At 49.7% G+C, this 21,457-nt stretch overlaps 1 protein-coding gene across 35 annotated transcripts in view; it reads right to left on the bottom strand.

Moving 5' to 3' along the window:
• ZFAT (zinc finger and AT-hook domain containing) overlaps positions 1-21,457 on the bottom strand; it is a 264,652-nt gene that overhangs the window by 77,871 nt on the left and 165,324 nt on the right. For all 35 annotated transcript variants that reach the window (XR_008619456.1, XR_008619457.1, XR_003683319.2 and 32 more), the window contains 5 exons: positions 18,657-20,098; positions 17,622-17,854; positions 8,289-8,376; positions 6,161-6,310; positions 4,377-4,550 (listed from right to left, as the gene is read on the bottom strand). Coding sequence is in view for 32 of the 35 variants with exons in the window: in XM_055091063.1 (XP_054947038.1) it covers positions 4,377-4,550; positions 6,161-6,310; positions 8,289-8,376; positions 17,622-17,854; positions 18,657-20,098 (2,087 nt within the window). In the remaining 3 variants the exon portion in view is untranslated. The remainder of the gene's footprint in view (positions 1-4,376; positions 4,551-6,160; positions 6,311-8,288; positions 8,377-17,621; positions 17,855-18,656; positions 20,099-21,457) is intronic.

The following is a 21,457-nucleotide window of genomic DNA, read 5'->3' as shown; positions in this document are numbered from 1 at the left end:
TGGGCATATACCCTGAGAAAACCATAATTCAAAGAGTCATGTACCAAAATGTTCATTGCAGCTTTATTTACAATAGCCAGGACATGGAAGCAACCTAAGTGTCCATCAACAGATGAATGGATAAAGAAGATGTGGCACATATATACAATGGAATATTACTCAGCCATAAAAAGAAATGAAACTGAGTTATTTGTAGTGAGGTGGATGGACCTGGACTCTGTCATGCAGAGTGAAGTAAGTCAGAAGGAGAGAAACAAATACCGTATGCTAACACATATATATGGAATCTAAGAAAAAAAAATGTCATGAAGAGACTAGGGTTAGGACGGGAATAAAACACAGACCTACTAAGAGCATGGCCTTGAGGATATGGGGAGGGGGAAGGGTACGAGACGCAAGAGGGAGGAGACATGGGGACATCTGTATATATATAACTGATTCACTTTGTTGTAGAGCAGAAACTAACACACCATTGCAAAGCAATTATACTCCAATAAAGATGTTAAAAAAAAAAAAAAAGAATGGCTTTGACATGTTTCAAGGTTTGTGAAAACAAACAAACTAACTGAAACAAAGAAGAATATGCCACGGAAGCCCCAGGTGGCACTCAAAACCTAAAAAAGGTACTGTGCCTTTACAGGGTTTGGTGGCCCCTGGACCGCAGGAGACGCACGTGCTAAGTCTGAGGGGCCTTCCCGACACAGGCACAGAGGCCGAGTGGGCAGCAGGAGACGCAGGGCTGAAGGCCGGGGGCGAGCACGGGGCTGCAAATGGAAGTTCGGAAGCCTTCACGTAAACGGTGCGTAAAGCCACGAGGCAGAGAGGATCGCCTAGGGCGAGGGTGCAGCAGGAAGAGTCCTCGGATTGCGCCCTGCGGCCCTGCAAGATGTAGAGGTCAGAGCTGAGGGGGCACCAGGAGAGGAGACTGAGGGGCGGCCAGAAGCGTGGTTCTTCGAAGAAGCCCAGACGAGGGGGCTGCGTCGCCTGCCCTTCCAACCTCGCAGCCACTAGGCGAGGGGGGTATAATTATCCCCACTTCACTGAGGAGGAGACTGAGGATGAGAGAAGGCACTGAGCCGAGGCCACCCTACCAGGCAGTGGCAGGCTACACTCAAGCCTCCCCAGCTCTGCCCACTCCACGTAGCTCCTCTGAGGAGCAACCTGCTGAACTATTACTGATACAACTGCACGCAAAACCAAATAATTTCAGGCAGGCTTAAAAGCCATGCCTGCTTCTAAATAAAGAGCTAACTCTATGGTTACAGGCTGGGAGCCTCATCAAGGTAGCCAGGCCCCTAGTATGAGCACATTTCCCCGAGGAATTCAAAGCATGTTTCAGCTGGTGTCAAACAGCTCATGAGGCCATCCAGTTTACCCGAAGAAATAATAACTAAATGAGAAAAAACTAGATGTCCACCAAAAAAAGGAAGAAAAAGGAATAATATACGTATGCATAATATTATAATTTTTAAAACAGTATCTTGCAAAACAATGTACTAGAGCAAAGATCATCAAAACAAACCAAAATCCCAGAATACACCTAACATCTTGAGAAATTCTGGCATTTCAAAACAAAATGGAAAGGACTGATTTCTCAATAAATATGCTGAGTCAACTGATAACTGTTGAGAAACAAAGAATCCTATGACAGAGCTTGCACCAGAATAAATGTCAAGAATATTAAATTTCATAAATGTTACAAACCCACAAAATAAAACTTGAAGAAAATACAAAAGAATTTTCCCCTAAGATGGGGAAGGTTTCTTTTAACATAGAGAAATAAATGGAAATAGGGAAAAACATCAAGGAAGAGACTGACAAATTTAAATATGCTAGTTACTTAGCATCTAAACATAAAAAGATACACTAAAAACATAGAAGCAAAAAGTTGGAGGGAAATATTTGCACACTATGACAAACCACTGAGATACAAAAAGCTTTCAGAAGTCAGCAAAATAAAATGTGAGTACTACCAAAAAATGGGTGAGAGATGTAACTAAAGTTTTTGAAAGCTTTTTTAAAACTGAAAAGGAAAAGAATAGCCTATCTGATCTACAGAACAGATCACCAACGGAGATGAACAGCTGGTCTACAACCCAGGACTCCGCTCACCAGGCTGGCCTTTGAGAAGGCATGACACCACAGCAAGCGTCGAAACAGACACACAAAGGAGTCCCAGCAGGCCTGGGGGAGAAGTGGTCACCCCAAAGTTAGACCAGAGAAAAGGGCATTGCACCGCACATTTCCACATCCGAAGCACTCCATTACACTTGCCTCCTAGAATCACAGAGCACCAAGGCTAAAGAGACCCAAGAAACGTTAAGGTCTCACGTCCTTATTTTGCAGCATAACAAGACCGAGGCCCAAGTAGGGAAGAAGCTTGCCCACAAGGATGCCCCTGCCCCACTGTCCTCCTGGGGGTCACACCCGAGGACTGATGCCTTCTTCCCAGACTGGCGAGTGTTTGAAAATAAGACATGACTTTACAAATACCTCATCCTCCCAAGAACGTCAGGAAAGAAAATGAAGAGCAACAGTGCAAACTTCCTGCTTTGTTAAGAAAATATTTCATAAAGTCTTTTGGGAAGGTCGTGCTACTGCTTAGACTCCACACACATATCTGTCCATCTGAACTCCCCTTCCTGCTGAAGAGCTCAGGGAAGCAAGTGAAGTGACAGGCGGGACAGGCTGCGTGTCCCTGGGATGCCTGCTGTGACACCACTACTCACACCAACCCCATCCCTGCACGACCCAGGACGGCCTGTCCACGATCCCTGATCAGACGCGTGCCCCATCTTCTCAAAGCCTTTCGGCACCGAGCCCAGACCTCGGAGCCGGGCACGAGGCCACAGTGCCCTTCCCAGCCCTCCGGACCTGCCCTCACAGCCCAGTGGACACGCCACACCTCCCTGGCCCTGGGGACGGCTGCTTCTCATAACTGGCACTGTTATCATTAGGGATTTCAGTGAATACTGTGCGACCATGTCAAGAAATACCAGTGAGGCTTATTGCTGGCAGAGGTGTAAGAATTCACGAATAACTACAGGACGTAATGCTTTCATTACTCAGGATATGACTGCTTTACTGTCATTGTATCTTTAATTACTTTGATTATGGATTTTTTAATTTACAGCACACTGCTTAAGTCTGAATAGCAGGGCTCTGGCTTTGGTTCAGCCTGAGGCAAGCCCTGACCCTCCGTTCTGACGAATCGCAGGCCGAGCATCGGCCGAGCCCCTCGAGCTCCCTGACGGCACGCAGGTGTCACAGCAGGCATCCCAGGGACACTCAGCCTGTCCCGCCTGTCACTTCACTTGCTTCCCTGAGCTCTTGGAACAATCTTAAAATAAAGGTAGAACCTAACGGCTGGATCATCCTCTACGCTCTGAAATCAAAACTCTCTGTTGAAATCACTTCAGTTTTTATAGTGGACTCCCATTTTTGTATATCATTGTGCTAACATAACAATTTATTGGTAGAGTTTATTAATCTCATGACATGTAATATTGACAAGACCCTCACAGAACTGGGGTTCTAAAGGAAAATTTTAAATGTTATAGGTCTTTTATGGTTTGGCTGCCTGTCTTCCTAAAATAATTTAGTGATTCAGCCTTTCTTTCTCTATCGGGCCCCTCTCAGGGTGCCCCTCCCGGTCACGGAGACGCACACCCTCCTCCCCAGAGCTCCCAGCACCTCGCGCCACAGCGCCGCCTCCCCCATGGCCCACAAGCTCCTCTTCCTCCTGCTAGCCTAGACACTTCTGGAAGGCAGGAACTGTTCCTTATTGACCCTGTACCCCAGGCAGAGGGCAGCACACAGGAAGAACTGGGTCAGTGGTTCCTGGTGAATGAATGAAACCCGAAATCCACTTAGGTGTACTTTATCAAGGTCAAACCTGCCCAAATGCTGTTTGTATGTCAGACTGAGTCTCATTTTGGACTGAGTACGGAAACCCTGAGGTAGCCTGGATGATAAAGAGCATCCCCTGGAAGCGACAAGTCAGGTGTGGTCACGGCCACCCCTCAAGACCGTCAGGCTCGGGTGAGGATGGAGGGCTGAACAGGACTGAAACTTCCAGATCAAGGCCTCCTGAGGACGCCTTATTCCCTGAAGGAGCGTCCCCTCCACATCCACCCCCAACAAGTGCACGCGCGCGCACGCGCACACACACACACACCCAGCGAGTGTTTAGCAAGCACTGGCGGGGCCAGCACGGCTCCAGCACTGAGCACAGAGCAGTGAGGAAGCAGGTGAGCTCACTCCAAGGACAGAGGCTCCTTCCTGCTCGAGGCGCAGCCACGGTTTCCGCTGGACTCGGGGTGTAAGATTGCAGCCACAATTCTAGGGGGAAAGCTCCCTGGGGGTCACTCACTCACCGTCAGCAGTGTGAAGAAGCTTGTGACTTTTCAGCGTCCCTTTTGATTTGAATTTCTTGCCACACATGTCACATAGGTGGGTCTTCTCAGTGCTGTGACGATTCATATGAGCCTTGAGGTTACTCTTGCTACGAGTTGCATACTCACACAAAGAACATTTGAAGGGCTTCACGCCTACCGGAGGAGAAAAAGTAGATATACACATGTATTCACGTACACGTGTGTGTATCAGAAGGAACATATATGTCTACATATCTACACACACACCTCCTTGTCCATTTTGAATAAAGCGGTGCACCCGCTGGTCCCTAAACACGCCGCACACTTCCCCAGGCCGTGCTCGAACCCGTGCTACGCCTTCCAACTAGGATGCCCTTTCCTCCCGGGCCTGCAGTAGGATTCCTCGCCTCCCCAGCGGCGCACCCAAATCCCGCCTGTCGCTGCTGCTGCACTGCGCACAGCACTTGACAGTGAGCAGCGGACACCTCCTCTCCCCACAGTCTGGAACCTCTGAGGGCACAGGCTCGAGCATTTGGAGCAGCAGATGTTCATTCACCTGAGTCGAGTTAAAGTGACAGAAATTAACCAAGGGCCTTGGCGAAGTCACCAGGATCAGGCACGCAGGATCACATGTGAGAGCGTATTTTAGTTCATGAAATAAGCAGAGCTTTACAACGCTAGTCGCCGCTGTTGGGCTAACGGCTCGACTGCAGGGGCGTCCTACCATTTGGCTACTCCTCCTTCGTTCCACAGACATCTACCGAGGACCTACTCTGTAGTAAACACCGAGGGTTGATTTCAAGGAGAGAAGCCCTGGCCCGGCCTTCCCTGCCCAGAGGGAATGGACCAGCAAAGAGCCCTTACCAACTGGTGTGACGCGCTGATGGGGGAGGGGAGCTGTGCCTGCCCCTGCACACGGGGTATGACGGGCACGTTTCAGTGAGCCCAGCACGGCCAACCCTCGTCTGTACTACCTGCGACCTTGCGGTCGAGGAGGCCAGGCTTTAACGAGGCTGCGGGGCGCGCCCGGCGGCACAGCGCGGAGGCGCATGCGTGCTGGTCAGCCAAAGAGCAGCTCCCAGCCTCGGCTTCGGTCCAGCCCCCCTGCCGTGTCCAGGTTCCTACTGCATCAGCTACCGCTCTCTTGGCTGAACCGTTCACTTGATCCCGTATCGTAGAAAAGACTTATTCCTTTCCCCTGCGGAGCCGTCCTTCCTGTTGGCCTGCCAGCAGCACCGCAGGTTCCTAACTCACAGGAAGGGCTCTCCCCGGCCCCAGGGCTCCGAGCCTCATCACCAGGAGGGTGGCGTCCTCTTCCGGGGGCAGAGGCACAGCCCCGCCGTCCCTAACCGCACCCTGACCTCCAACTGCCCAGCGTCCCAGAGCGCGGCCCACACCTCCCTTCACAGGCGAGCACCCCAAGGCACGGCCTACCTTCCTCCTCCTCGCCACCCCGCCTACCACCACCAGCGCCCCAGGGCGGCCACCAGAGTTACCACCGTGACCAGGCCAGCGCGGCTGCTGCTCTCCTGAAGCTTGCTTTCCGCCCAGGAGTTGTGGCGATTTGCTTAACTACAGCTCCAACCAGAGCCGTGAAGAATGCACACAGCTGCTCACCGCAACTGCCGCTGCGTAATGCTTTAAATCTGGCTGACGGACACATTTCTCAGCACACTAAAGAAATTCTAACCACAGGGGATGTGGAGATACAGCTTCCTCCTAAAGAACTCCCAAAGGAAACACAAAATCACAAAGGGGCTCCATTTTGACGGAGGAATACTCACCTTCATGAGCCCAAATATGACGCTGAAGGTCTGAGCCATTCTTCATGAAATAGAAATCACAATACGGGCATTTCATGGCTCTCTTTCCAATGAGCCCTTTCAGCTGCACCCTCCTCCCGAGAACCTCGGAAATGGTGCTCATGGAAACCTCTAGAAGAAAAGCAGGATGATAACCAGAAGCAGCCCAAGAACCTTGGTTCAAGTTAGATGTAAGTGAGCCTCCTGACAGAGCCTGAACCTCCGGTCAATCCCAGCAGCTCTGAGGCGGCGAGTTAACATGTGACTCGTGGCGTCACGTGATAGGACTTTTGCCTAAAAAGTCAAACCAGAATCTAAGCGAGTCTCAGATCTAAATTTCTGTTAACGCAAACTGTGAGGGATGGAGAAACAGTATCACAAGGCCACAGTAGCACAAAGGCAGAATGTGAAACCACTCGGGAAAAGAGACCCAGTTTCCCCAACAAATCAACGTCATGGGGAAACAAGCAGGGCTGGGGGTGTCCTGCAGAACACAAGAAACTTAGGTGACGTAACAACTCGATTCAAACAAACCAGCTGTAAAAAGGAAAGTCTGTGTCAACTGAGGAAACTTTAAATGGACTAATACTAACTGAGAATACGAAACTACTTGTGATACTGTTTTAATGGTGATGTGTTAGTTCGTTTTTCAAAAGCCCTTGTTAGTTGGAGATGCAGGCTGAAGCTTTTTTATGGGGAAATCACATCATGTTGGGATATACTGTAGAATATTTGAGGGGAAAAAAGTGGGGGTCAGTTCCTGCCAGCAGCTTGACCAGACGTAGACAACTGTGGAAGCCGAGTTATGGGTACCTGGGTGTTCTTTATATTTTCTGCGTATTTTGTACACATTTGAAATTTTACATAATAAAAAATTTTAAATAATAAGCAAAAGTTGAAGGGGTTAAATGGGTATCCCTGGCCCACACTGGACACAGGTTACACAGGACGCGGGTTAACACGGGGAGGACAGAACTGGGCGGTCAGAGAATCGCGTAACCCACGGGGTCCCCGCGTGGAGGAAGGCCGCAAGGCTCCCCGATCCCAGGAGAAACACGAGGGTTCCTGCACTTCCGTCATTTCTTCATTTTTCTCCAATACCGGCTTTAATCAGTGGGTCAGTTCCCCGACAGGAGGAGCAGACGCCAAGTGAGAGAAGGAGGAAAGGGACACGGACCCAGCTGCCCTGCTCCCCATTTATGCACACACAGCACACGCCTGCACTCACGGGCCCCGAGCGATGTGGCACCCGGGGTCTGGGGACAAGCCAGATGCATGGCGGCCCTGCCTCAAGGCTCTTGGGCAGCGGGAGAATACCAGTGCCTAGAGTACAGGGGTGAGCGCACCGTGACGGGCCGCGTCTGAGGGGGCACCAAAGTCTCCCCAAGGTGACTCTGAGGGAGGACGTCGAGAATACACAGGAATTGACTGGGCAGAACCAAGGAGCAGGGTCCCAGGCGGTGAGAACAAAAGTGACAAGGCATGTGATGCCCAGGGAGCTTGGGGGTTGAGGACACCGAAGGTGACGGTCACTCCAACTCACTGGGTTCCTTGGCCTGGGAGGGAGCCTACACCCCTCGTAAACCATCACTTGGTTCAGGAACCGACAAAGGGGGCCAAGGAAGTAGAATCTGTGTCGGGTCTGCACTGGGTAAGTGACCCGTCTAAAGGCAGTCACAGTTACTATTAAAAGGGGAGGGGAGCACACAGAACTCTACTCAATACTCTGTAATGGCCTATATGGGAAAAGAATCTAAAAACAAAAAGAGTGGATATATGTATATGTATAAATGACTCACTTTGCTGTACACCTGAAACTAACAGAACATTGTAAATCAACTATACTCTAATAAAAATTTTTCAGAAAAGCTGGGGGGAATCATGAGACTGGGGCAGACGTATCTGAAGACCAGATAAAAGGATAAAATGAAGCACATAATTATATAAACTCCTGAGCTTTAAAAAAAAAGTTAATTCTTGCCCTTGAATTTACTCATATCTTTATTCCCCCTTACATTTCCATTTAATACAGCTGATATATAATGCTGTGTCTTAAAACAAACATAAGCATTTTAAAATCAATCTCCCACTCTAAGATGCATAACCTTACCGGGATGGTTGGTCTTGATATGTGACTTTATCAATCGATCTTCTGAAAAAGACTTTTCACACACAGGACAAGAATAACTCCTTTTGTCCTTAACAGAAAGAGAGCATAATCAATGGACTGTCTCATTTAAACTCGGGCTCTGTGGAAAAATACCACCACCACCACCATCACCGTCACAGCTAGATGCACAGCGCGCCTTTCCCAGCGCCTGGCATGCAGCCCGCAGCTGGCCCCGCACAGCCCGGGGACCTCAAGGGCAGTGGGGCAATGGCCTCACCTCCATTTCAGGAGGGAGGGACGGGCCTTAGAGACAACGGACCTGTGGGGGTGGCCAGGCCAGGGGAGGGCAGGGCTCGGCCTCGAGGTCGACCACGCAGACCAGGGCTGCTCCACAGCCTGACACGTATTCTGCCCCCCAGTGCTCAAGGCATGGTGTGTGTGAGGGGCTCATAAAGTTATCTTATTGAGACTCATGACCACTCTTGAAGGACAGGCATTATTATGCTGTTACCGATTAAGAAACCAAGACCAAGGGCAAAGAGCCCCAGGTCCGTGAGAAAGAGGCAGCGTCAGAACCCGCGGGTACGGACGCCCACCCCAGGCTCCGACCACTCCAAGGCCACGTCCCACCCAGGCTGCAGGTAAGGGGTTCGCTCTGTGCAGCTGCTGGCTCGTCAACCCACCTGCCTGCAGTGCTACGTTCTCAATTAGGAAGAAGCTTTTGTGAAGGATCACGCCATTGCTCATCCGCCTTTCCTCTCAGAGCTCACTTTAATGCCATTTCACATGACAGTTCTTCAGAGGGTGGGTGTTATGGGTTAAATTCTGCCCCCACAGATTCATGTGTTGAAGTCCTAACCCCCAGTACCTCAGAATATGACCTCATTTGGAAATATGGTCATTACAGATGTAATTAGTTAAGATGAGTTTGCAGGCCCTAATCCAATATGACTAGTGTCCTTGAGTGGCATGGACTTATATATACTACCACATGTAAAACAGATAGCTAGTGGGAAGCAGCTGCATAGCACAGGGAGATCAGCTCGGTGCTCTGTGACCACCTAGAGGGGTGGGGTAGGGAGGGTGGGAGGGAGACGCAAGAGGGAGGGGATATGGGGATGTATGTATATGTACAGCTGATTCACTTTGTTATAAAGCAGAAACTAACACACCATTGTGAAGCAATTATACTCCAATAAAGATGTTAAAAAATAAAATATTTTTTAAAAAGAGGAAATGTAGACAGAGACCTGCAAGAGGGAGAATGCCATGTCTTCATGGGAGAAAGAAAATACCCAAACCCACCCCAAGAGAAGAAAATTACAGGCCGGTATCTCTCAAGAACATAGATGCAAATATTCTCAACAAAATATTAGCACATAAAACCCAAAATGTTTAAAAAGAACTATACACCACAACCAAGTGGGATTTATCCCAGGTACAAGGTTGATTCAACATTCTAAAATCAATTAATGTAATCCATCACATCAACAGGCTAAGAAATAAAAATCACATGATAATATCAATAGAGGCAGAAAAATAATTTGGCAAAATCCAATACCTATTCCTGATAAGCTATCTCAGTAAAGCAGGAATAGAGGGGAACTTCCTCAACTTGATAAAGAATATCTACAAACAACCTATAGCTAACATTATACTTAATGGTGAGAAACCAGAGACTTCCCCACTAAGATTAGAAACAAAGTAAGGATGTCCCCTCCCAGCACTCCATTTTAACATCATAGCTGAAGTCTTAGCTAATGCAATAAGACAAGAAAAGGAAATAAAAGATATAGAGATTGAGAAAGAAGAAATTAAAATTGTCTTTGTTTGCAGATGACATAATCACCTATGTAGAAATTCTAAAAGAACAGACAAAAACATTCCTGGAACTAACAAGCGATTATGGCAAGTTACAGGATACAAGGTTAATATACAAAAGTCAACTGCTTTCCTATATACTAGAAATGAACAAATGGAATTTGATATTAAAAACAATACTATTTACATTAGCACACAAAAAATTCAGTGCTTAGGTATAAATCTAACAAAATATGTACAAGATCTATTATGAGGAAAACTTCAAAACTGATAAAAGGAATCAAAGAACTAAATAAACGGAGAGCTACTCCAGGTTCAAGGATAGAAAGACTCACTGTTGTCAGACGTCAGTTCTTCCCAATTTGATCTACGGATTCAATGCAATCTCAATCAAAATCCCAGCAAGTTATTTTGTGGGTACTGACAAACTGATTATAAAGTTTATATGGAGAGGCATAAGACCCAGAAGCCAACACAAAATACTGGAAGAGAAGAACAAAGTTGGAGGACTGACATTACTCAACTTCTAGACTTACTATAAAGCTACAGTGATGAAGAGTATGTGATATCGGTGAAATAACAGACAAATAGATCAAATGGAACAGAACAGAGTCCAGAAATAGACTCTCTTAAATACAGTCAACTGATCTTTGACACACGAGCAAATGCTACACAATGGATCAAAGATAGTTATCTCAGGCCTCCCTGGTGGCACAGTGGTTAAGAATCCACCTGCCAATGCAGGGGACACGGGTTTGAGTCCTGGTCCGGGAAGATCCCACATGCCACAGAGCAACTAAGCCCGTGCACCACAACTACTGAGCCCACGTGCCTAGAGCCCGTGCTCCGCAACAAGAGAAGCCACTGCAACGAGAAGCCCACGCACCGCAGCGAAGAGTAGCCCCCGCTTGCCGCACCTAGAGAAAGACTGAGCGCAGCAACGAAGACCCAACGCAACCAAAAATAAATAAATAAATTTATTTTTTTTAAAAAAGATAGTTATCTCAACAAATGATGCTGAAATTGGACAGGCACATGCAAAAGAAAAAAAAATGAACCTAGACAAAAAGCTTACACCCCTTCTACAAATATTAACTCATAATGGATCACAGATCTAAATGCAAAATACAAAACTATAAAACTCCTAGAACACATAGGAGAAAACCTGGATGACCTGGAGTATGGTAATGATTTTTTAGATATAACACCAAAGGCATTATCCTTAAAAAAGAAAAGAATGGACAAACTAGACTCCATTAAAATTAAAAACCTCTGCTCCGTGAAAGACGCTGTCAAGAGAATGAAAAAACAACCCACAGATTGAGAGAAAATATTTTCAAAAGTTATATCTGATGAAATAGGCCAAAGACCTGAACAGACACCCTACCAAAGAGGATATACAAATGGCAAGTAAGCATATGAAAAGATGTTCCACATCATATGTCATCAGAGAAATGCAACTCAAAACAAGGTACCATTACATACGTACAGAATGATCCAAGTCTAGAACACTGACAACACCAAGTGCCGGTGAGGATGTGGAGCAATGGAGACGCTCATACTTTGCTGGTGGGGCTGCAAAATGGTGCAGACATTTTGGAAGACAGTTTGGCAGTTTCTCTCAAAACTGAAATACTCTTACCATATGACCCAACAATTGCACTCCTTGGTATCTATCCTAATGAACTGAAAACTTATGTCCACACAAAAACCTACACATGGATGAAGCAGCGTTATTCATAACTGCCCAAACTTAGAAGCAACCAAGATGTCCTTCAGTATATGAATGGACAAATTGTGGTACAACCAAACAATGGACTGTTATTCAGTGCTAAGAAAAAATGAGCTATCAAGCCATGAAAAGATGTGAAAGAAACTTAAATGCATATTACTAGGAGAAAAAGCCAATCTGAAAAGGCTACATAGTATATGATTCCAACTATAAGACATTCTGAAAACAGCAAAATGATGGCGACAGCAAAGGGATCCGTGGTAGCCAGGGAGTAGTGGGGAGAGAGGGGTGGACGGGAGGAGCAAGGAGCATTTTCAGGGGAGTGAAACTACGCCGTAGGATACCATAATGAGGGATATGCATCATTAAACATTTGTCCAAATCCCAAAAATGTGAAGCACCAAGAGTGGACCCCAATGTAAACTATGGACTCTGGGTGTCACTCGTGTGTCAACGTAGGTTCATCAACTGTAACAAAGGTAGCGCTAAGGTATGGGAGGTCAAGCGTGCAGGAGGCCGTGCACGTGTGGCGACAGCGGGTACACGGGGAAATCTCCGCACTTCCTGCCCAGGTTTGCAGTGGCCGATGCCACCGACTTCCACCCAGGCTACATCACAGGGTCCGGGCTTGTCAAGGTGCTCCCATCAGTGACCTCCTAGGCCCTTGACCTTCCAGGTCACCCCATCACTCCCGGCACCTGCACACAGGAACTGGTGCTCTCACGCCCTTTTGAAAGACGTCCCGGGCAGCACACATCCTGGAGGAGGCCTGTCGCCACCCCCGGCTGCCCCGGTGTCCTCATCATCAGAGCTGATGGAGGCATTCAGAAGGGCTTTGAAGGAGTTTACACTGATCTCTCCTGAGTCCTTGCTATTTGATTTTTTTTCTTTTAACCTCTGATAGTCTGAAAGCAATTTATCTTAGAGCTTATCAGGGTCCCTCATTTCTTGATGCCTTTGAAGACTGTCGGAAGGGTGCCAGCAGTGGGAAAGGGTGCTGCAGAAGGGTGCCCTCTAAGGACTCATTTATTTCTTTCTCAGGAACCTCAGTTCCCGACCGGAGATGAAAACCCAAACTGACACAGCAAACTTAAAAAGCACAGTGGTGAAAAGAGTTCTCGGCAGAGGAGGAGAGAGAGCCCCGCGCCCTAATGGCGGTAAAAGGGCCCAGCCCTCGCCGTTTGTTTGCTCTGATGGAAATGGCCTTCAAAGCCACACATGACTCTTTGAAAGAAGGCAGGTGGCAGCAGGAGGCAGTGGCCATGGGGTGTGGGGCGGAGGCGGGGCGGGAGCAGCTCCGGTCCGAGCCCGGCTCGCAGCCCTGGGCGAACCCCGCCTTGGCCTACGCCTCTGTGGCAGGTTCCTCGGCCCCCAAAGCCACAGGGCGATTCTCAAGTCTGAAACCAGCGGTGGGTGGAAAATATCAAATCTACCTCCACTCTGCCACCAAGTGTATTAATGATCACATAAGTACACCTATAAAGTATCTGACATCAGGTTACAAAAATAAGGTGGGAGATTCCACTCTGAACCATTTCTCAGGAATAAAAAGGCCACGGTTCCAGCATCTGCTGACCTCTATGGACTCACTCATTTATTCCTCAAACCTTCCAGGGCCCCTGTGTTGTGGCGGACACAGCACTGGGGACACAAAGGTGGGAGACTCTGGCCCTGCCCTCAAGGGGTTCATAAGCTGGTGAGAACTGCCAGCACACAGCAGCCACTAATCATCATGGGACATAGAGAAAGTGTGACAAAGACAGGAAAACTGACACTTACATCGTGGCTAATTTAACAAGTTAGAAAAGAGCCAGAAACGTGCTCCACATGGGATTTCGACTCCAGGCTCTTCCTGTCCACTGAGCGCTGCTCTGCTTTGCCAGGCCGTGCCCCTCACTTCCGGCCCTCGGGCTTGCTAACAGGCAGCTGTTTTAGACCCAGGAAACTCCACTTGCCCGAGGTCCCCAGCACTGCGGATAGATGCTCAAACAGGGCAGCACAGAAACAGGCAGTCTGCGACCAGGTAAGAAAAGACCGTACTCTTGCAGCTCTTAGAAAGGAAAAACCTTTTGTCCAATGGCTTTAGTTCAGTAACATTTTACTCTACTTAAAAAAAAAAACTACAGACAGACCCATTTATTTCCAGAAAGATATTGGAGGTCGCTCCATCTACTCCTCTGTGTTGGCAGTATATTATTTTAGTTTACTTCCAGGAAGCACACGTAAGATTTCATAAATACATTTACTTTTATAGCCAAATACAGTCTACACACTTCTCAAAGACAGGCATTAATTTTAAACGTTTATTGAAAGGCCTCCACACCCCGGATGGAAGCACCACCACCACTGTTACTATTCCTCCTCCCTCCTCCTGCTACCGCTACTAAAAAGGAGGAGCTGGTGTAGACTGGCCTCCCCGTCACGCCTGCACCTGTTCTGGGTCCCTCACAATCGTTATCTCGCTAACTTCCCACAGCAGCCGCGGAGGCGGGGGCTGCCACCCCACTTTACAGACGAGGGGTCAGAGAGGTTAGGCAGTGAAGCCACACCACTTGCAGATGGTGGCGTCTGAACGCAAGACCAAAACGTGCCCGCTCTTCCCAAGTGGGGACCTGTAACTGCTACAGTGCCCTGAGCGTCGGGTGCCTGAGAGATCTTCTGAGAAGGAACACAAGCCAGAGACAAAGGGGACAGACTGACATATCCTGAACATCCACCATAAGCTCGACTTCCTGCTATGTCAAATGTCTGTATCAGGGCGAACTTATTTAAATAACAGGTTCCCAGGTCCGCCCCCCCCCCAAATTATGGTGGAGATCTGAGCCAGGAATCTCGTTCATAACGTGTACCCCCAAGTAATTCTGATTCAGGATGTCATAACTTACATCATCGGGGTCGATGACTTACAAAGTTATTTAATGGGACCTACACAGGTCGTCACCCATTTGACATCACCACCCAGAACATACTTTCACACACAGTGGCATATAAACACACTGAAACACAGGACAAACGGTCTCAGAAAACAATACCTATTACCTTGTCATGGGCAAACAGTGCTGATCATTTCTATTTCATTCTATTCCATTTCATTTTTAAGATAAACTGGTCGTAATCCACTAATTTCACAACCCTATAATGGATCACGACCTGGGGGCTGAAAAAAACACTGACCTGGCTGTTCTATACTTATTTTCTAGTTTAATACTCACAATCCTGAGCGGTCGGAGAGAGTACCATATCTCCATTTTAAAGGTGAGAAAACTGAGGCTTAGGGAAACTAAGCAATCTGCCCAAGATCACAGAGGTGGATATGGGGTCTTAATTCTAACATGCTAGAACCCGAAGCCTGCCTTTTATTGAACAGAAACCATGTTTTCTCAAGTCTCCCTTTCACAAAGTCTGCACAGTGCTGTAAATAAAATGGGTTTGCTCCAGTCATTGACTGACTCCTTTGACCAGGTCCCCACGTTTCCTTGATGCCAACACATCCTTGACTCCAAGTCATGCCACCTGGCTACCAATGGGAGGGAGGAAGTGGTGGGAAGAGAAGCTACATTAAATGTACACACACCTTCCAGTCATTAGGTGTATCTTTAGCTAAGAAATGGCTGTTGAGAGTCACAGAAACGGGCACTCAGCCAAATTATCCCGGAGTCCTAGTGCAACCGGAATGGACATGACGATAGGCTCATTTTGGGAGGGGTAGAGGGGGATGCATTCTACTTTAAATTTCCTTAGTTCTTCCACCACATGGGAACCTGCGTTGCAAAGAGCTAAGCGCTGGATGGAATGTGAGAGCCCAACCAGACTTTCAGCGCACCTGGCCCCATCTCTCTGGGTCACAGGCAAGGAAACCAAGGCCCACACGGACGTGGGGACTGGACCCAGGTCAGAACGGCACTGGGCTCCCTGCCGGAGAGACGCCTCCCCAAGCTTGACCAGCATCCTTAGGCACCTTCACATCACAAAGCTCGTTTGTGCTCTCGCTCTCTCCTTGGAGCCTCACCACCACCCTGAGAAAGCGGGGTGCGGTATGCACACCATTATCGCACATATATATAAATATCTTATGACTCCTTTTACAGGAAGTGTCCAGAATGGGCAAATCCATGGAGACAGAAAGTAGACGGGTCGTTGCCTAGGACTCAGGGAGGGCAAATAAGCGATAACAGACAATGGGAGGTCTTTCCACCGTGTCACCGTCCCCTTGGTGCCTGTGGCTTCATCACAGACGTAACTGACGGGCTCTAAAGATAAATGTGGTCTAAACTCAAAATACTGGAACCTGTTTTCATAAAGAACGCTCTCTTCCCACACGGGTAACACAGTCCGCCTGCCTCAGGGAGAGGGCGTAGTCATTCGACGCCCCGGGGAAACGCGTGTGCTGCCTGGGAGTAAACATGCCCCACATGCACAGAGAGAGAGAGAGAGAGAGAGAGAGAGAGAGGAGAACACGAACTAAGAGGTACCAAGTGACATCCAGCAGCTGCCACACAGTCACCTATACAAGCTCTGAGCCAGGTTCTTCACCTAGAGCACTCCGTTTTAACCTCCCAATAACCCAGGAGACCCATACACATACACAATGACATACACGTGCGTACATGCGCGTTGTGTGTTCAGGGGTGTGCGGTACATGCGTACACATGTGTGGACTGCATGGGTGGATGTGTCTGTGCATATGTGTGTATATATACGTGTGTGTGTGTGTGTGTGTGTGTGTGTGTGTGTGTGTGTACAAAGCTGGTATACTTTTTAATACATATTTTATATAGAAGGCTACCAAGTCTCAGAAAGGACAAGTGACTTGTCCAGCGTCACACAGCCTGTGCAGATACTGGAGACAATACCTGAATCCAGATATCCAGCCCCAAAGCGCATGCTCTTACCTACCCGCGAAACCCAAAGCACCCTGACTTCACCCTTGGTAACAAACTGCTGGAGCGTTCGTGATTTTTAGGCCAGAAAGCGGAGGTGGCGCATCAAGTTTCTGAAGCCTCATGGTGTGCAGTCTGCGGCCTAGAAAGGAATGGCAGTTAAAGCAGAACCACACCTGGGGCCAGGGGCGCCTCCTTTAGAACTTGGAGAGTCTCAAATCACTCTCGGGTGTCAGCCTCTCAAGTTACAGTAGCATTTGCTGAAATAAACATTCACTCATTGTGTTACATGTTCAACACCCACCAGAGAATTAAACACATTTTGCCACCATGAATATTAACGGCACCTTGAATTAACATATCACTTTTTTTAAGTGCTTTACAGACATTCTTCCACAGACTTTCCAAGAAATAGCACAATAATGGCGACAACAGTGATCCTCAGCGTTTACCGTGCTCTCACTAGGACCCGTACTTAGCACTTGACAGGCATCACCTAACTCACTCTCTCAACAGCTTTTAGTGGCGGCTATTCTTATTATCATCCCTGCTATTAAGGGTTCTTTAAAACGTCATTTAAGAAACCCTTGCTTTATTCCTATTCTGTAGATCTTTCTTCTGTAGATTTTCTCCGATGCTTAAAAATCTGCATAGAAAAGCAAATTCATTCAATGTAATCTTTTTTTCCAACATATGTGAGACTGTCGCTGTGACAGGAACCCTGGGATGGAGGCCTCTGTAAAGTGAAGGGCCTGCTTCGTGAGAAGGACCTCTCCGTTTTCCGGGGTGGACGCCCACACGCTGGGCGCACGGGGAGCAGGGCCACCTCTGTATGCATCACTGTGAGGAAGCAGGGAGCACCCAGGGGAGACGGGGCTGCCGCTCGGGCGTGCTACTTACCAGCTCTGTGTGAACTTTAAGATGTGCCTGCAGCTTATATTTATCTGGAGTCGAGTAGTCACAGCCGTCAGTGGGGCACTTCAGCAAGATGTTACTGTGTTTCTGAATTACATGGCGTTTAAGGCAGTTTTTGGTGATGGAGGAATAGTTACACTGGGAGCAATGATACAGATGTTCCCGGGTGTGGGTGCGGACATGCATGTCAAAATGCACTTGGTACCAAAAAAGTTTGCCTAAAAAAATATTTTCACATGAGAACAAGGAAGTTTCTTTTATCCTGAAGCTGATCTCTTTTAATTAGTATTATTTTTTAACTACTACATTTCTCTCCCTCTCGTGCTTGTCCGGGTCACCCTTCACACTTTGCACCACATCTCTGGCTGGACATGACTTTTCAAAGGTGGCAGGTGGCAAATATTAAGGGTGCTACTACTTCTGCATGACGTCACAGCTGGGAGAGGAGGAAACGGATGTTTATCGAGGACCAGTTACGGTGCCAACTACCTTTACGCACACGCGTGAAATCAACGAGGCTCTAAACTCTGCTGACACCTGGGCCATCTACATCCTGTCCTGCCAGCTCTCCACGAGACCCAGAGGCCATGCTTTCACGGCGAGCTGGGAGGGTTGCATTCGGGGTCTCCCTACAAAGAGCCGCAGCCACTTCTGTGATCTCTCTCTGCTCAATCTAGGACACGGCCACAGCTTAAAGCTCGACTTTAAACCTGTCACGTGCCAGAAGAAAGGTGCTTCTTGGCTAAAGATCTGGCAGAGGCCGTGGGCTACTGCATGCCGGACAGAGCCAGCACGGTTAGCTGCCCCGCCATCCTGGCTGCCTGCACAGGCTTCACGTGCTGAACCGCACGCACCACGGTGCACGTCGCTATCTACGGATGACGGCTAGCTCACTTAGAAGGCGATCTGTGCAAAGAGACACGAGCTCAACTCGAACACCAGGTGACCCACAGCCAGGCGGGGCCGGGAGGGGCTGCTGGGAAGAGAGCCCCCAGCCGCGCGCCCCGGCGCCCCCCTTACCACAGTATTCGCACTCCAGGTCGCCATACACCTTCCGGATCCTCTCGCACAGGCCGGTATTCATGCGCCTCTTCTGTAAACTGTCCAGGATCTTCATGAACGCAGTGATGCCCGCCCGGTGCTCGGGGGCGGGCGTGCAAGAGCCAGGCCGGCACAGGGCCGCGTCCCTCCCACCAGCTCCCGGAGGAGGGTCCGAGGCCTCGGCTGGGTTTGCCCTGAGACCCCTGCCGGGATCTGGGCCGTCGGATGGGAGGGCAGCCACTTGCTGCCCTTCAGCCGGGGGGCTCTCGGCGCCCTGGGCTTCCGGGTTTGCTGCGGCGCCTTTGGCCTTGGACAGCAGTGGTGCGACGTCCTGGCCCTGAGCTGGAGAGGAGCCTCCCTGCTGGGTGCGCAGGGTCTTCTCCGGAGCAACCAGAGCCTCGGCAGAGGACGGACCGCTCTTCAACAGGAACTCATCGGAAACCACCGCGTGCGGACGAAGGTCCGAGGACACCGCGGAGGCCGCCAGCTCGCAGGGTGCCGGGGTGGCGCTGTCCGCCTGGGCGGCGGCCGAGCGCACAGGCGCCACGGGCGCCTCTGTTGGGGCCTCGGACCCCCCCTCGGGACGAGAGTCCCCAGCACCGGCCGCCTCCTTGGGTGCGTTCACCCCCTGGAACACAAACTCCTCTTCCGCCAGCTGCGGCTGCCCGCCCAGGGCCTCCTGCTGGATGTCCCCGCCGGGCCCCAGGAGGCAGAAGCTCTGGTTGATGGAGCTGGTGAAGACCAGGGTCTCCTGGGCGGCCCCGTGCGCCTCCTTGATGTGGGCACGCAGGCGGATGGAGCTGACGAACTTCTTGAGGCAGAGGGCGCAGATGTACACGAACGGGTGCTTCCTGACGTGCAGCTCCAGCGCCTGGTACTTGGTGGCCCCATGGCCGCAGAGCTCGCAGGCGAAGGGCCACTTGTCACCGTGGACCAGCATGTGGCGGTCGCGGTCCAGCTCGTTCTTGAACTTGCGCTCGCAGATGTGGCAGTCGTAGAGCAGCTGCCGCTTGCCCTCCCTCGTCATCAGGCAGAGCTCGTCCAGGGCCTCCTGGACCTTCTTGTCCTGCGGGTCGTGTGCGTCACGGATGTGCTTGATGAGGTTCTTGACATCGGAGTACTTCTTCTTGCAGAAGCGGCAGTGCTGCTTGATCTTCTTGTGCACCCGCTCCACGTGCACCTTGAGGTGGCCCTTGCTCAGGCAGGTGAAGGAACAGCAGTCGCAGGCGAACTTCTCGCCCGTGTGCTTGCGCAGGTGCACGTTGAGGTTGGCCTTGATGGCGCTGGCGTAGCTGCACTGGGAGCACTTGTACGGCTTCTCGTTGGTGTGGATCCGCAGGTGGGCCTGCAGCGAGTGCTTGAACTTGAAGACCTTGTTGCAGTACTCACAGGTGAAGATCTTGAGCTGGGTGGGCCCGAGCCTAGGAACAGAAGACAGCACCATTACCGGTGGAGATCCTGAACCTTCCTGATGACCCCTACTTCCTTCCAGCTGCCAAACACCAAAGGCTTACAGGTGAGCTCAAAGGGGCTGAGGATGGATGCATGCATTCATTCATCAACAAACAGGACGGGAAGACCTGGAGCGGACCAGGCGCACACGGAGAAGGAAGAGCGGGTCCCTGCTCCCCTGGCGCTGGGAGAGAGGAGACAGGCCTGCACACGGCTGCAGGACAGTGTGCAAGTGGTGACAGGTGCACGTGCAGGTGAAAGAGAAGGAGCCCTCTAACAGAGATTAAGGTCGTTGGGAAGAGGAGATGCCTGAGTTGAGGGTGCAGCAGGAGGAAGAAGGAGGCAAGAGAAGGCAGAGGGGGTGTGTCATTTGCTAGGCACACAGTAGCCGGCGGTGCTCCAGAGCTGACCCGGACGAATTCCAAGGTGTTCTAACAGGACCAGTCTTAAAACTCAGTCTGCTCCATGAAACTAGATACGACCTGCTTGGGTTTGTTCAATAGTTTTGATCATCCAGACTTGCCTATTCATTCCATCAACTGTCAGGGTAACACTCTTTCTCTCTGCTGCAAGTTTCCACGTGAGGGCCACTCTTTCGTGAAAGACCCCTGGCCTTTCTCCACGTCCTCACTTCTCCCCAGGAAAAGGGAACTGGCGTATCTGAGCGGGGACTTTAGAACAGGATCAAGCCTCCACCGCCGCGCTCACTCCTGCCTTTCTGGTGAGAAGGCGTCTGCCTGGGGATAGCACGTGACACTGTAGGCACTTAGCCAGGAGAGTCTCACGGCAGCAGTCAAGGACCGAGGTGGGGGGAGGCAGGCGTGCAGGACAGCCAGCAGGAGCTCAGTGTGACCTGCCCCAGGCTCCCTTCTCCCTTGGCTCCACCAGTCATGGGCCTGATGTGTGAGCCCCTGTCTTCCTCCTCCTCCAGCATGTCTGGTTCAGAACTCAGACAGGGAAAATAAGGTGGTCCAATTGCCATTTGTTAAACTCAGACATCATTAATAAATAAATGATTGCCATTTTATTACCACTCGCCTGAGGGTTTCGGGCACTGTGTTAGATTTTGTGTATGCGATAGAGAATGAAAGCCTGGTCTGCCTCACGGGTCCTTTCTCTCTCAATACGGCGACGCGTATGCTGAATGAGATGGTAATAGTAATCACAGCTAACAATTACTGAGTACTTACAATACTCAAAACTCTTTGCTAAGTATTCAATCTCAACCCTATCGTTATGCCCATTTTACAGGTGAGAAAACTGAGTATAACCCAAGGTCATACAGTTAGTAAGTGGTGAAGCCAGGACTTGAACCCAAGCAGACTAGA

The sequence above is a fragment of the Physeter macrocephalus genome, chromosome 15 (genome assembly GCF_002837175.3).
Source record: "Physeter macrocephalus isolate SW-GA chromosome 15, ASM283717v5, whole genome shotgun sequence".
NCBI classification, from domain to species: domain Eukaryota; kingdom Metazoa; phylum Chordata; class Mammalia; order Artiodactyla; family Physeteridae; genus Physeter; species Physeter macrocephalus.
The sequence above is the reverse complement of the archived record's forward strand: the minus strand, read 5'-3'. Positions and strand labels throughout refer to the sequence as shown.